Source organism: Bufo bufo, chromosome 1, assembly GCF_905171765.1.
Source record: "Bufo bufo chromosome 1, aBufBuf1.1, whole genome shotgun sequence".
NCBI lineage: Eukaryota > Metazoa > Chordata > Amphibia > Anura > Bufonidae > Bufo > Bufo bufo.
In genome coordinates, this window is record NC_053389.1 from 725910821 (window position 1) to 725926628 (window position 15808).

Consider the following 15808-nt stretch of genomic DNA (forward strand, 5'->3'; position numbering starts at 1 on the left):
GGGGGGAACGATGAGCTCGTGAATATGGGGACGGATTCCCTTTAAATGGAACCTGTCACCGGGATTTTGTGTATAGAGCTGAGGACATGGGTTGCTAGGTTGCAATATCCAGTCCCCATAGCTCTGTGTGCTTTTATTGTGTAAAAAAAAACGATTTGATACATATGCAAATTAACCTGAGATGTGTCCTGTCCCTGATTCATCTCACCTACAGGACTCATTTCAGCGTAATTTGCATATGTATCGAATCGGGTTTTTTTACACAATAAAAGCACACAGAGCTATGGGGACTGGGTATTGCGGATGTGCTAGCAGCCATCTAGCAACCCATTTCCTCAGCTCTATACCCCAAATCCCGGTGACAGGTTCCCTTTAAAGTCCCCTTGAAGTGAATGGAAGTTCAGCTGCAGTAACACGTCATGGCCACTACACTGTGAACGGAGCTGTGTTTCCTGTTCCATTCACAGTGCAAGCTACTGTGCCAAAGGCTGCAGGGAACAGCTGATCTGTGTGGGTGCAAAGTATGGGACCCTCACTGATCGGATATTAATGACCTATCCTGTGGATAGTTTATTAATACCAGGGACCTGGAAAATCACTTTAATATTAGCACTCAATGCCATTTTATATTTGTTTTCTGAAATTCTGCTGAATAACAACTGAAAAAAATTAAACACAATAAGAATTCAGCAAACAGGGCACAGGGCATTGAGCACTTCCGCAGAAGAGGGTACATTTTGCATCCAAACGCAGCACTGATACAAGAAATAATCTTCTCTGAGGACACTCGGTCCTTTATACCAGGCTATTTGTTTTAGGACGTCACACAGTGTACTACAGCTTTCACCTCTGAGCACTGTAGTCATCGGAGCTGTATAGGCTGATAAAGAAGTTCTGCCTGGAGTCCTGCAGCTTGTCTTCAGCCATTTCTTTAATTTTCCAAATGAGGGATTCAGAAAATGACAAACAAACACAGTGTGTCAGCTTTACCAGCTATGCAGTTAAATTCAGGGGTTCTCAGACCTATTTCCCATAGCAGCAGCCAGCCAGCTGTACTAATGAAGAGCATGAGGAATAATATTAGCTAACCAATCCAAATAATGGTTAGCACTTCAAAATAACAGTGTGCACCTTACAGAGAAGATGTAATATAATGAGCTTTTATTTTAGGAGTACATGTTATGCACAGATTTCGCTGTGAATTTCGATCTGTACATTGCAAACTAAATTGGATCCAAAAACCCACAAGATACAGGGCACACCATGATATATAGATGCAGTATGAATTTTAAAATCCACAGAATGCCCTGAAATCCATTGAGGTTGTACTACAAATCTGCTACAAACATGCAGAACACAACCAATATAAACATTTCCAAGTCTAAATTGTGTTCAGTAAATATAAGAGAGAATAATAATAAAATGCAAAATACCAAAATAGAGCACAATATAATGTAATATGGTGTAATACACAAAATATAATATAACAATGAAGCATAATAAAATGTAATGGAATACAATAAAACATAATACAATGTAACATGGCATAATATAGCATAATAAAATAAAATAGAACATGTTAAAGCAAAAAAATACATAATATAAAGCATGAAACGCAAAATAGTATAATACAGTGTCAAATGTAATATATAATAATGTATAATAAAATGTATTATATAATTATGTATAATAATTGTACTCATAATAAAATCTATATATGTAAAAAAGGACGTACCGTATTTTTCGCCCTATAAGACGCACCTAGGTTTTTGGGGAGGAAAATAAGAAAAAAAATATTTTTAACCAAAAGGTGTGCTTTTGGTGGGTTTGGAACTAATGGTGGTCTGTGGATGTCACTGTTACTGGGGATCTGTGAAGGACACTGTTATAGGGGGATCTGTGGATGACGGACACTGTTATGGGGGGATCTGTGGATGACGCACACTGTTATGGGGGGGATCTGTGGATGACGGACACTGTTATGGGGGGGATCTGTGGATGACGGACACTGTTATGGGGGGATCTGTGGATGACGGACACTGTTATGGGGGGATCTGTGGATGACGGACACTGTTATGGGGGGATCTGTGGATGAAGGACACTGTTATGGGGGGATCTGTGGATGATGGACACTGTTATGGGGGGGATCTGTGGATCACGGACACTGTTATGGGGGGATCTGTGGATGACGGACACTGTTATGGGGGGATCTGTGGATGACAGACACTGTTATGGGGGGATCTGTGGATGACGGACACTGTTATGGGGGGATCTGTGGATGACAGACACTGTTATGGGGGATCTGTGGATGACGGACACTGTTATGGGGGATCTGTGGATGACGGACACTGTTATGGGGGGATCTGTGGATGACGGACATTTATGGGGGGGATCTGTGACGGAAACTGTTATGGGGGGATCTGTGGCTTGCACTGTTACAGGGGGATCTGTGGCTTGCACTGTCAAAAGGGCGGATCTGTGGGTGGCACTTATATATATGTGCCATCCACAGACCCCCCACCCCATAACAGTGCCGTCCACAGACCCCCCAGCCCATAACTGTGCCATCCACAGATGTCCCCCATAAAAATGTCATTCACAGATCCCGCCCCCTGCCGCTCCAGTATACTAATATAAAATGTCTTATTCAATTAATAGTTATTAAACATGCCCCCCAACTCCTAATAGTACCTTACATCCTAACCGTTTCTGTACAATGCCGGCAGGCAGGCCGGGCGGCCGGCGCGTCCCTCACTGACGTCACTTGCCTGCGCCGCCTGCCTCATTCATAAAGTAGGCGGCGCAGGCACGTGACATCAGGGAGTTACGCTGCCGCCCGACCGGTCTGCCTGCCTGCATTCTACTGAAGCGGTTAGGATGTAAGGCACTATTAGGAGTGAGGGGCATGTTTAATAACTATTAATTGAATAAGACATTTTATATTAGTATACCGGAGCGGCGGGGCGGGGCTATAGTACACTGACTGCACCGCCCCGCCGCTATTCCCGGCCCCCAGCTCCTCCTCCCAGTCCCTCCCCCGCTCGCTCGTACATCGCAGTTTGCAATGTAAAACTGCCAGCATTCGCCCCATAAGACGCAGGGGCATTTTCCCCCTATTTTGGGGGGAGAAAAAGTGCGTCTTATGGGGCGAAAAATACGGTATATACTGTACATATGTGTGTATGTATGTATGTATGTGTGTATGTTCCGCGAAAACTCAAAAACGCAACCATCCATTTCAACTAAATTTGGTATACACATCCCTTGCTACCTGGAAAGAAATCTTGCGGGGGTCACAGCTCTCTAGGACGTACCATTCCCGAGATATTCCCCAAAAATGACCTGCATTAGCCAATAAAAGCCAGCAAGCCTTTCACTTAAATCCTAACTGCCATACACACGGTCACATGTCCTTTATCAGCCAATAGAAGCTTGCAGGTCCTACTCCAGGTTGCCATAACAACTGATCACAGGTTTTAGCAGTTCGCAGGTCCTGAAATATTCAGTCATATGACGTATGACGGCACAACTACACTACTACATGCATGGGGGCAGGAGCCACTGTTAAACGGACGGGCGCTGTGGAGTTCACTTTTAAAGGGGCGGGCACCGTGGAGTTCACTGTTAAATGGGCGGGCACCATGGAGTTCACTATTAAGGGGGTGGGTACCGTGGAGGTCACTGTTAAAGGGGTGGCCACTGTGAAAATCACTGTTAAAGGGGCGGCCACTGTGAAAGTCACTGTTAAAAGGGCGGTCACTGTTAAAGGGCCGGCCACTGTAAAAGGGATGGCCACTGTGAAAGTCACTGTTAAAGGGGCGGTCACTGTTAAAGGGGTGGCCACTGTAAAAGTCACCGTTAAAGCAGTGGCGGATCCAGAGCCTGGTCTCGGGAGGGGCACTTCCAGATTATTTTCTGTCCGCCGCCACAAAACAATGGTGCTTATAGAACAGACTACACAGTGTAGATGTATACTGTATATTGTGTGGCATAGTGTATGCTATATGTGTATAACAAACATATTTCACATAAAAACTTACAATTACTTGGCTTGGCCCTTGGGGATCTCGGACGCCACTTCAACACTTGGCTGGGGGCTCGGTGGAGCTGATGTTGTGTTTTATCCTAATGAGAAAGATTTCATAATAAGGATTTGGAGAAGGGGCAGAGAGATAGCAGAGCAGGGAGAGGCTGGTGCTGCTACTAGGGAGCTCATACCATGGGGGAGTAATAAAGCTCCCCCCCCCAGTAGAAATAATTCTCCTTATAATGTGACAGTAATAAAAGCACTCCCCCCATTCATGTGCCAGTAATAACAGCCCCCCCATTATGTGCCAGTAATAACAGCCCCCCCCCATTATGTGCCAGTAATAACAGCCCCGCATTATGTGCCAGTAATAACAGCCCCCCATTATGTGCCAGTAATAACAGCCCCCCCATTATGTGCCAGTAATAACAGCCCCCCATTATGTGCCAGTAATAACAGCCCCCCAATTATGTGCCAGTAATAACAGCCCCCCCATTATGTGCCAATAATAACAGCCCCCCCATTATGTGCCAGTAATAACAGCCCCCCCATTATGTGCCAGTAATAACAGCCCCCCATTATGTGCCAGTAATAACAGCCCCCCCATTATGTGCCAGTAATAACAGCCCCCCCCCCCCCATGTGCCAGTAAAAGTGTTGTATATATAAATAAAAAAAAACACTTATACTTACCTCCTTGGCAGCGATGCGATGCAGGCCTCTTCCGGCCTGTGTCCCGCGCTGTACGGCTCAGGCCGCGCGATGACATCATCGCGCCGCCTGTGCCGGCCTGTGATAGGCTGCCGGCCTGGTGCCGGCAGCCAATCAGAGGAACAGGGAAGGGACACACCTCTCCCCTGCTCCTCCGCACAGCCTTCTCTATCGCTGTCCTGAGGACGGCGATACAGATGACTATGGAGATGAGCGCTTCCACAATGGAAGCGCTCATTTCCCTGTGCCCCGCCGCCGCCCCCATCTCTGAGCAGCTCGGGCGGGGCAATTGCGCCGTTCCCCCCCCCCTGGATCCGCCACTGCGTTAAAGGGGTGGCCACTGTGAAAATCACTATTAAAAGGGCGGTCACTGCTAAAGGGGCGGCCACTGTAAAAGGGGCAGCCACTGTTAAAGGGACGGCCACTGTGAAAGTCACTGTTAAAGGGGCGGTCACTGTTAACCCCTTAAGGACTTAGGGCGTACCGGTACGCCCTATTTCCCGAATCCTTAAGGACTCAGGGCGTACCGGTACGTCCTAAGTTTAAATCGAGATTGCGGAGCTGCGGGGGTTAATCCGAACAGGATGTCGGCTGAAATCATTCAGACGGTATCCTGTCACAACGCCAGGGGGAGTCATGTGACCCCCCCCATATCGGCGATCGCCGCAATCTGCAGGTTTCTGCAGAAACTGCGCTTTCTGCAGAAACTGCGCTTTCTGCAGTTTCTGATCGCCGCGGTCCCTGACCGCGGGGATCAGAAACTTTAGTGTGCCTAAAATATCGATTTTGCACCCCCCTGCATGATTTTTTGCCAGCGGGTGGTGCAGGGGGGGGTTGCGGGCGGTAGGGGCGGTGCGGGAGGCGGGCGTTGTGGCAGGCGGAATGTTTCCTAACAATTTTTCCTCTAAAATCGATTTTATCTTTGGTTTTGTGCGTATTATTGTCAGTCTGTAAAATTGGTGTACTACTCGGACAACATCGTTCCCAGCAGCGACCTGGGAGTCCAAGATGCATCCAGACATCCTCCCCATGCTGTTCCCAAACCCTTTCAGTGGTGTTTCCATCAATTTCTGACTTTTTCCTATGAATCAGACACCCTCCCCTCTTCAGAGCAGGAGGTGCCTGGTTTAATGCTCTGATTCTCCCATTGACTTCCATTGTGCTCGGGTGCTCGGTACCCGAGCACTTTGGTGCTCGATCAACACTAATAATAATATAAGTTATTGACATGCACATAAATAGATGTTTTTCTTTTTGTCCTGGTCCTTATGGACACCTGCAGAATGCTCTTCACAGTGAAATCCATCAGAATTGCTAGCTTGTGGCTTGCAGGAGCTAACTTCTTGCAAAAGGAGGACACACATAACGAAGGCGTATGGCAAGAGAACATGAGGGAGGCATAGCCAATGCTACAACATTAGCTTTGCTAAGAACGTCCTGACGATTGACCCTTCGGAAGCCTTGTAATCAGGAGGTCAAGTATTGTATGTAACGTTAAGTAACAATTGTTAAAACTGAGGAGGGCTGGACATCCCATATTATCAAAAACAGCATACCCACTAGGAATCTTCCTGGTAGGGTACCTTTCCAGACCACCCCTGGTTGGAACAGCCATGTAAGTGAGCTCAGGTTGCCATCCCCAATAGCTATACCTCTATCCTGTAAGAAGACATTTTATACCCAAAAATCATCTATGATCAGTAATCTGCAATGAGGGATCCCAGGAAGGGGCGAACCCACCACTGTTAGCTATACATTCCCTAACTAACAACTATTTTAATACAAGACTACATCGAGTAATCACACGTTGTGACCACAAATAGTAACATTTCCATAGAAAAGGGATACAATGGCCATTTAATATTTAAGAAACATTATATTTTCTACCTTAACAAACTCTAAAACAATGCCACCCCATTACAGAGCCCACCATCACTCTTCTATCCACATTCCTGTGACGATTCTGACGGTTCCACCATTTTGCGGAAGAGCTATGCTGCCATCTGCTGTCAGAATCAAGTAAAACCTATAGGGCCAGATTTATCATTACACTTTCATCTTACTCCACTTTTACATATGTCCAAAGTCACTTTTGGACATTTAATAATGGGCCTTTAATACTGTGTTTGACGTTCGCAGTTTATCCTTCAGTAAGCGGCTTACCAAAAGTCGCACGTCTTTACGAAAAAGTCACATGTGCTATTAAAAAGTCACATAAGATAAGCATGGTCCTCACTGGAGTGAAATTGTGCAATTTTTTGCGCATTTTTTTTGCGACTTTTTTAAATAGTCGCAATAGTAAATCTGTCTAGAGATTAATTTACATGAGAAAACACGCCCACTTTCAGAAAACTGGCGAGCATAGCACAGAGCCAATAAAAGTCGCAAATTTCTGCGCAGTTTTAGCGATTGCGACTTTTTCACTCCATTATTTTGACTTGAGCTAATGATAAATCTGGTCCATAATATCTCGCCCTGCCACTTCCTGTTTTACCCTACAATAGGGTTCCAAGGGTTGTCATAGCTGTCAGTACATTAAACGACTTGACAAGAAGAGGAAGGGAATGAATAAATGTGTACTTTCCACTGGTACTGGGACATTTAGAAGGTATATAACAGTACAGTGCACTTCTGTATCATCTACTTGTGACATCAGGGTGTTCTTCTCATACCCATATATGACATACCTGTACCTCCAGTGAGATCTAAAAATAATAGGGCTCTTAAAGCCATATTTTATATTGACTTCCGCCTCTCCTTCAACCACTAATAAGAAGTGGCCAGTAGACTTCTGCAAATGTGACATGGCAATGCCATCTTGAGGCAGTTACGTGTCAGCATCTTCATAAATACTAAGCATATCCCCATATAACTGATAATTACGGGCTCTTTCCATTAGATGGACAGAAAAAAGGTTAAAAAATTGATCCATTAAATGGACCGAATGATGGATGGAAACAGAATATATTCCACTCTGTATCAGTCTTCCATTGAGTTTAAAGTGGTTATCCCATAATTAATGTAAGAAATGAAAATCCGATATCACATAATACATGGCAGTCTCTTTTTACCAAACCAGATCCAGAGATCTCTCCATTCATTGCTCCAATTGCTCTGCTAAATTTATTTCAAGGGAGCTAAAACATAACCTTTTACTTGCATTAATTAAAATAAGAACATAGCACCACAGTCAGTAGACAATATACATATATATTATTAAAAAAATGAAATCAGAACGACCTTACCAAATCAGATGTACCCCGAAACTGTAGGCCCAACGTGGGTAAGGGCTCAGAATGTCAGGTCGGGTACCTTGGTATAGTTGCTGGGTAGTTCAGCGTACAGACACAGTAGGGAATCAATTTCCCTAGTTATCCCTATGCAAGGGGAGGCTGATATAACCCTACCTGTCTATACAGAGTACTTGCCCTGCAAGGGGCGACCCCGTCCGGATACCTGAACCTAGGATTGGACGGTATCTCTATTGTGCCCTAAAGCATAGTTACCGACGTGTCACATTTCAAATTATTTCTCATCAGGGGAGGTAATCCAATAAGGTGAAAATACATCCTTAGGTCAGTGGACCAAAAGGACAAATCAGCGGGACATCAGTGGTCCCTTTGGAATGGTGCACCCCACTAAGTGACCTGTATACACCCCGGCAACTGCACTTCTGTTCCGCATCCGCACTTCCGTTCCACAAAAAATAGAAGACACGGACAAGAAAAGGCATTTCTATTTAAAGTGCCTGGCATGTACGGTTCGCCGGTGTCCGTGTTTTGCGGATCCGCAATTTGCGGACCGCAAATCACTTGCGGACATGTGAATGGACCCTAAGACTTGGCCCCCTCTTTCCCTGGGCCCCATAGCAGTCGCATGGTCTGCCACTATGGTAGTTATGCCCCTGAGTTGTTGGCAGTTGAAGGGTGGAACTGAGCATATGCTTTCATCCCAGTGAGCAGGACTGAAAAATTAGAAAAAGAGCAAACAGCAGGTGGCGCTATACAGATACATTTAATTAAATAACTCAGTGGCTATACAAATTTTTTAATTACATGCAATTACAATAGTTTTCGTGGGACAGCCCCTTTAATTTAAAGCAGGCTCCATTCTGTCATGTTTAATATCATTTTTGGCAGATAGAACTTTTTCCTTTGCCAAATGACAGAGCAAACACTAACAGAAAGGATGCTCTAAAGCAGTATTCAAACAAATGAGCATGAAACAGGCAGTTGTTTTTTTCTTAATTTCTGTTCTTTTGATGGTTTAGAAGAATGGAAAGCTCAACCTAGAGATAAATAAGCCCTAAAATATGAGGCCAGAAAGGAAAGTCCATAAATCCTCCAAAATAAATGTGTATACTATGTAATACAATCCATTTTTCTTGCCATTAAATCCAAAAGAAAATGTGTTCTCACGCCTTAAGTGAGTGAATGGTACAAGGAGCAATACTGCCACCTACTGTACAGTAGATTCCATAAAAAGGTAGGTTCTGTGCAAAATAATCCATTGACAAAACGAGAAAAAGCCTGATGCTCACCATGCCCTGTTTTTTTAACCTCATGCAGAAACTTTCTCAGCAGTTGGGCCAGAAAGCGAGGGGGAGCAGGAGAGAAAAAACAGAGGCTGCACCCTGCTAACTGCCCTAGTTGTCCTCCTGGCAACTATTCTGATGTTCTAGGCATGATATCCAAACCTACTATTTCAGATAAGTGTACATGTAAGGGAAAGGTCAAATCACCGTTATTTTTCTGTTCTTCTGATCTGTCAGAAGAACAGAAAAATAAAGAAAAACAGGGTCCTGTAAAATAAAATGGATCCTGTGCATCAGTTACGCACATTTGGCATCCGTTTGAGCTATTTCTGTCTGAGATCCGTACTGTTTGCAGGACTTTTTTTTCCATCTTATTAAATGGATTTCATCCAAAAATGGATCAAACAGAGCCGCGGTGTGCTATGCAGACCTGTGATCAGAGCGAGGACAGACAGGAGCAGCAGTGTGCTATGCAGACCTGTGATTAGAGCAAGGACGGACAGGCAGGAGCAGCGGTGTGCTATGCAGACCTGTGATCAGAGCGAGGACAGGCAGGAGCAGCGGTGTGCTATGCAGACCTGTGATCAGAGCGAGGACAGGCAGGAGCAGAGGTGTGCTATGCAGACCTGTGATCAGAGCGAGGACAGACAGGAGCAGCAGTGTGCTATGCAGACCTGTGATTAGAGCAAGGACGGACAGGCAGGAGCAGCGGTGTGCTATGCAGACCTGTGATCAGAGCGAGGACAGGCAGGAGCAGAGGTGTGCTATGCAGACCTGTGATCAGAGCGAGGACAGACAGGAGCAGCAGTGTGCTATGCAGACCTGTGATTAGAGCAAGGACAGACAGGCAGGAGCAGCGGTGTGCTATGCAGACCTGTGATCAGAGCGAGGACAGGCAGGAGCAGCGGTGTGCTATGCAGACCTGTGATTAGAGCAAGGACGGACAGGCAGGAGCAGCGGTATGCTATGCAGACCTGTGATCAGAGCGAGGACAGGCAGGAGCAGCGGTGTGCTATGCAGACCTGTGATCAGAGCGAGGACAGGCAGGAGCAGAGGTGTGCTATGCAGACCTGTGATCAGAGCGAGGACAGGCAGGAGACGCGGTGTGCTATGCAGACCTGTGATCAGAGCAAGGACGGACAGGCAGGAGCAGCGGTATGCTATGCAGACCTGTGATCAGAGCGAGGACAGGCAGGAGCAGCGGTATGCTATGCAGACCTGTGATCAGAGCGAGGACAGGCAGGAGCAGCGGTATGCTATGCAGACCTGTGATCAGAGCGAGGACAGGCAGGAGCAGAGGTGTGCTATGCAGACCTGTGATCAGAACGAGGACAGGCAGGAGACGCGGTGTGCTATGCAGACCTGTGATCAGAGCGAGGACAGGCAGGAGACGCAGTGTGCTATGCAGACCTGTGATCAGAGCGAGGACAGGCAGGAGCAGAGGTGTGCTATGCAGACCTGTGATCAGAGCGAGGACAGGCAGGAGCAGCGGTGTGCTATGCAGACCTGTGATCAGAGCAAGGACGGACAGGCAGGAGCAGCGGTATGCTATGCAGACCTGTGATCAGAGCGAGGACAGGCAGGAGCAGCGGTGTGCTATGCAGACCTGTGATCAGAGCGAGGACAGGCAGGAGCAGAGGTGTGCTATGCAGACCTGTGATCAGAGCGAGGACAGGCAGGAGACGCAGTGTGCTATGCAGACCTGTGATCAGAGCGAGGACAGGCAGGAGCAGAGGTGTGCTATGCAGACCTGTGATCAGAGCGAGGACAGGCAGGAGACGCGGTGTGCTATGCAGACCTGTGATCAGAGCAAGGACGGACAGGCAGGAGCAGCGGTATGCTATGCAGACCTGTGATCAGAGCGAGGACAGGCAGGAGCAGCGGTATGCTATGCAGACCTGTGATCAGAGCGAGGACAGGCAGGAGCAGCGGTGTGCTATGCAGACCTGTGATCAGAGCGAGGACAGGCAGGAGCAGAGGTGTGCTATGCAGACCTGTGATCAGAACGAGGACAGGCAGGAGACGCGGTGTGCTATGCAGACCTATGATCAGAGCGAGGACAGGCAGGAGACGCAGTGTGCTATGCAGACCTGTGATCAGAGCGAGGACAGGCAGGAGCAGAGGTGTGCTATGCAGACCTGTGATCAGAGCGAGGACAGGCAGGAGCAGCGGTGTGCTATGCAGACCTGTGATCAGAGCAAGGACGGACAGGCAGGAGCAGCGGTATGCTATGCAGACCTGTGATCAGAGCGAGGACAGGCAGGAGCAGCGGTGTGCTATGCAGACCTGTGATCAGAGCGAGGACAGGCAGGAGCAGAGGTGTGCTATGCAGACCTGTGATCAGAGCGAGGACAGGCAGGAGACGCAGTGTGCTATGCAGACCTGTGATCAGAGCGAGGACAGGCAGGAGCAGAGGTGTGCTATGCAGACCTGTGATCAGAGCGAGGACAGGCAGGAGACGCGGTGTGCTATGCAGACCTGTGATCAGAGCGAGGACAGGCAGGAGACGCAGTGTGCTATGCAGACCTGTGATCAGAGCGAGGACAGGCAGGAGACGCAGTGTGCTATGCAGACCTGTGATCAGAGCGAGGACAGGCAGGAGACGCGGTGTGCTATGCAGACCTGTGATCAGAGCGAGGACAGGCAGGAGCAGCGGTGTGCTATGCAGACCTGTGATCAGAGCGAGGACAGGCAGGAGACGCGGTGTGCTATGCAGACCTGTGATCAGAGCGAGGACAGGCAGGAGCAGCGGTGTGCTATGCAGACCTGTGATCAGAGCGAGGACAGGCAGGAGACGCGGTGTGCTATGCAGACCTGTGATCAGAGCGAGGACAGGCAGGAGCAGCGGTGTGCTATGCAGACCTGTGAGAAATTTTTATTGCTTTTTTGAGTTTGCAAAAATATAAGACCATTAGGGGGCGCTCACTGTATAATATATGCAGAAGAATATAAAACTCCACCATACATTATTCATTGGTAAAACTGTCAGAATAACTGTCAGGAATGTACAATGAATATCTTTTGAGCCAACCAACGAGAAAAAAAACAATAACCCCATAAAGAATAAGAGAACACGCATATAAAATATATGTAGTTTATTAAAGACACAATTACAATAATTATAACACAAAGGCACCAGCAAAAGGTTGGGGGGTGGGGCGCCCCGTGTAGCGGGACGATAGACAACCACCCTCACATATACCCAACTAACAGGGAAAAAGGGTCACAGACAACGGTTATAAAACCGCATACTAAAGGGAGAGCTGTAAGTTCGCCCAAAGTAACCTATACACATGTGTGTGCTGCATGCAGAAATAGGAAAGTCAATGTGGTCACACATAGCAAACTTGCCCACCTAAAATAACATAACATAAATCGCCATCAGATGAATACAGATGACCGAGTGGTGTCACAGATAAGGGTGAAGCAAGGATGCTATGTGTAAGCAATAGCACTAAAATAACAAACTAGCCATGCATAGAACAAAACACAAGTTACCCATGGTATGCCGGAACCCAAAGTCTGTGACCAGAGCTGCACCTCGACGCGTGAATATCTTTTGGCACTTTGTTACTATAGTTACAACATATCATAATTGTGTATTACCGCAATATATCATGTTTGCAATCTTCGCTACCAGTAAATGATGTCAATCATTACTCCACAAGGAGTAGCCACTTACATACTTCCCAGACTGCCTATAGCTGTAGCAATGTTTTCAAGGAAGAATACCTCCAGAGTATGGCATGCATTGGAACATGCCACAATTACAGTACGGATCCATAGAAGTCTATAGGCAATATAACACTAATCTGTACAACACAGATCTGTAATACTACCATGTGCATAAACTCATAGACTGATTGACCGATTTCAGTTTTTTATTATTGGTGCTAGCATAGCTCAGGCACACGACTATGTGCAGTCCAGGAAACACAGCCCATGTGTCTCCGCATCTCCGCATCTCCTGGAGCGATCACTGTGATTTGATGCCTGTGGTCAGATTGGAACTCCATAACTTCCAACTTTTGAGGGACAGTAGCAATGCACTTTTGAAAAATGAAGCTAGTAATTTTTCACAGTTACCATAAGGGATTATGTAGAGCTAAGTTTTGGAGGGGAAAAAACTGACGCAGTGAACTTTTGACTGTCTGTTTTAGCTCTGTCAGATGGTTGTTTACATCTGGAAACTGCTTAGTCACTCCCATTGACTTGTACTGAGGTACAATACAAGTCTGACAGCCGTGAACTGCAACATTGTTTCTGTTAGGCTGTGCTTCTCCAGCTTTACCCCATACCACTAGAAGGTTCTAGATCAGTTAGAAACTGTATAAAAGTAGAGCAGAGCCCCTAGATGTATGAAGATAGAGACCAGTGTTTAGTAGAAGAGACTGCCAGACTGCACCAATGACCAGAAGAAGATGCTGAGATGGGGATACCACGCTGGCAGCGGGTACAATTAATGGTTTCTCCCCTCCCCCCACTGATTAGAATTTCCACACAACTAATCTTCTTGTAACATGCAAGTACAGTGTGTAATGAACTAAGGCACCACTGCCATCCCTCATATACCAGTCACATCACCTGCCCCATCTACTAATAATAGAAGACTAGAAGAAGCTACCATGAAGCTCTCTGTCGTTCTTCTGGACTCAAGACTCTCACTTATGAAGTCAACCTCACAGTGTACATGGTAGAGCTGGTCCATGGTCCACTGCCAGGCAGGTGCCAACTGAGGATTCCATAATTTCCTCATGCCACCTGCCCAGATCAACTGCACTAGACAAACTGACGTTCACTTTTGACCATAGACAGCAGCAATCAGACTGAAGTCTACAGAAAGATTTTTGCCAAAATGGCATCTATTGGACACAGAGATCATAGCAAAGAAGAAGGAAGACAAGAAGAGGAAGAGAGAAGAGGACAGCAAGACCGGATCTAACACCTCGAAGAACAGGAAAAGAGCCAATGAGAGGGAATCAGAGGATGTGGAGTTAACATTTGACAGCAGCCAAGGTTCATAAACATCCAGCCCCTATGCCAGGCTTCCCATCACCTGCTTTACCATCCACAAGGTCTTGTGCAGTGGCAGCTTTGGCAAAAATAATTTTTATAATTCATTTATTCATTTCTAATCTAGCATGTCCATTTTATCCCCATCTTTTGCTTTCTGTTATCAACTATTTCATGTTGGGTAGATGAGCATTCTCCACTTGTTTTCCTCAGGTGGTGCAGGCAGCAGTCCCTGGCCAAAACATCTATACAGCCATCAAAATGATCAGCAAAAATAGAACGATGCAGATACAATTATGACAGAGTGGAGTATACTCCTGGCATCCAGTGACTGCCCATTGATATGCCACTTTTATGCCGCACATCAGTCTCAGGAACAGGCATATTTCATCACAGTATCTGTCCGGTGGCAGCCTGGAGGCTTTGATCAATTTATGTGGCCTGCTGAAGCTCATTCCCAGCTGGCATTGCCAGATGTTACCGGAATGCCCGCTGGCCCCATTGACTATATTAGGGTCCAGCGGGATGTTAGGTACAGACACCCACACTACATGATAGGTATAGGCACCCGTGCTACATGATAGGTACAGACACCCACACTACATGATGGGTATAGGCACCCACGCTACATGATTGGTACAGACACCCACACTACATGATGGGTATAGGCACCCTTGCTACATGATTGGTACAGGCACCCACGCTACATAATAGGTACAGGAACCCACGCTACATGATAGGTACAGGCACCCACAGTACATGATAGGTACAGGCACCCACAGTACATGATAGGTACAGGCACCCACAGTACATGATAGGTACAGGCACCCACACTTCATGATAGGTACAGGCACCCACACTTCATGATAGGTACAGGCACCCACACTTCATGATAGGTACAGGCACCCACACTTCATGATAGGTACAGGCACCCATACTATATAATAGGTACAGGCACCCATGCTACATGATAGGTACAGGCACCCACACTACATGATGGGTATAGGCACCCACGCTACATGATTGGTACAGACACCCACACTACATGATGGGTATAGGCACCCTTGCTACATGATTGGTACAGGCACCCACGCTACATAATAGGTACAGGAACCCACGCTACATGATAGGTACAGGCACCCACAGTACATGATAGGTACAGGCACCCACAGTACATGATAGGTACAGGCACCCACAGTACATGATAGGTACAGGCACCCACACTTCATGATAGGTACAGGCACCCACACTTCATGATAGGTACAGGCACCCACACTTCATGATAGGTACAGGCACCCACACTTCATGATAGGTACAGGCACCCATACTATATAATAGGTACAGGCACCCATGCTACATGATAGGTACAGGCACCCACACTACATAATAGGTACAGGCACCCACACTATATAATAGGTACAGGCACCAATGCTACATGATAGGTACAGGCACCCACAGTACATAATAGGTACAGGCACCCACACTATATAATAGGTACAGGCACCAATGCTACATGATAGGTAC

At 46.7% G+C, this 15808-nt stretch overlaps 1 protein-coding gene across 1 annotated transcript; it reads left to right on the forward strand.

Moving 5' to 3' along the window:
• The first annotated feature begins 11597 nt into the window (after positions 1-11597).
• On the forward strand, positions 11598-14295 carry LOC120987026 (axoneme-associated protein mst101(1)-like). The gene is made up of 3 exons (XM_040415680.1): positions 11598-12118; positions 12485-12536; positions 14083-14295. The coding sequence occupies exons 1-3, from the start codon at positions 11598-11600 to the stop codon at positions 14293-14295; spliced, it is 786 nt and encodes a 261-aa protein (XP_040271614.1).
• The last annotated feature ends 1513 nt before the right edge of the window (positions 14296-15808 follow it).

Excerpts from the sequence above, each read along its gene's own strand:
- LOC120987026 (XM_040415680.1), top strand. The coding sequence starts at position 11,598 with ATGCAGACCTGTGATCAGAGCGAGGACAGGCAGGAGACGCAGTGTGCT. Across the intron at positions 12,119-12,484 it reads GAGGACAGGCAGGAGCAGCG|GGAAAAAGGGTCACAGACAA; the intron begins GTGTGCTATGCA and ends CCCAACTAACAG. Across the intron at positions 12,537-14,082 it reads CGCATACTAAAGGGAGAGCT|ACAGCAGCAATCAGACTGAA; the intron begins GTAAGTTCGCCC and ends TTTTGACCATAG.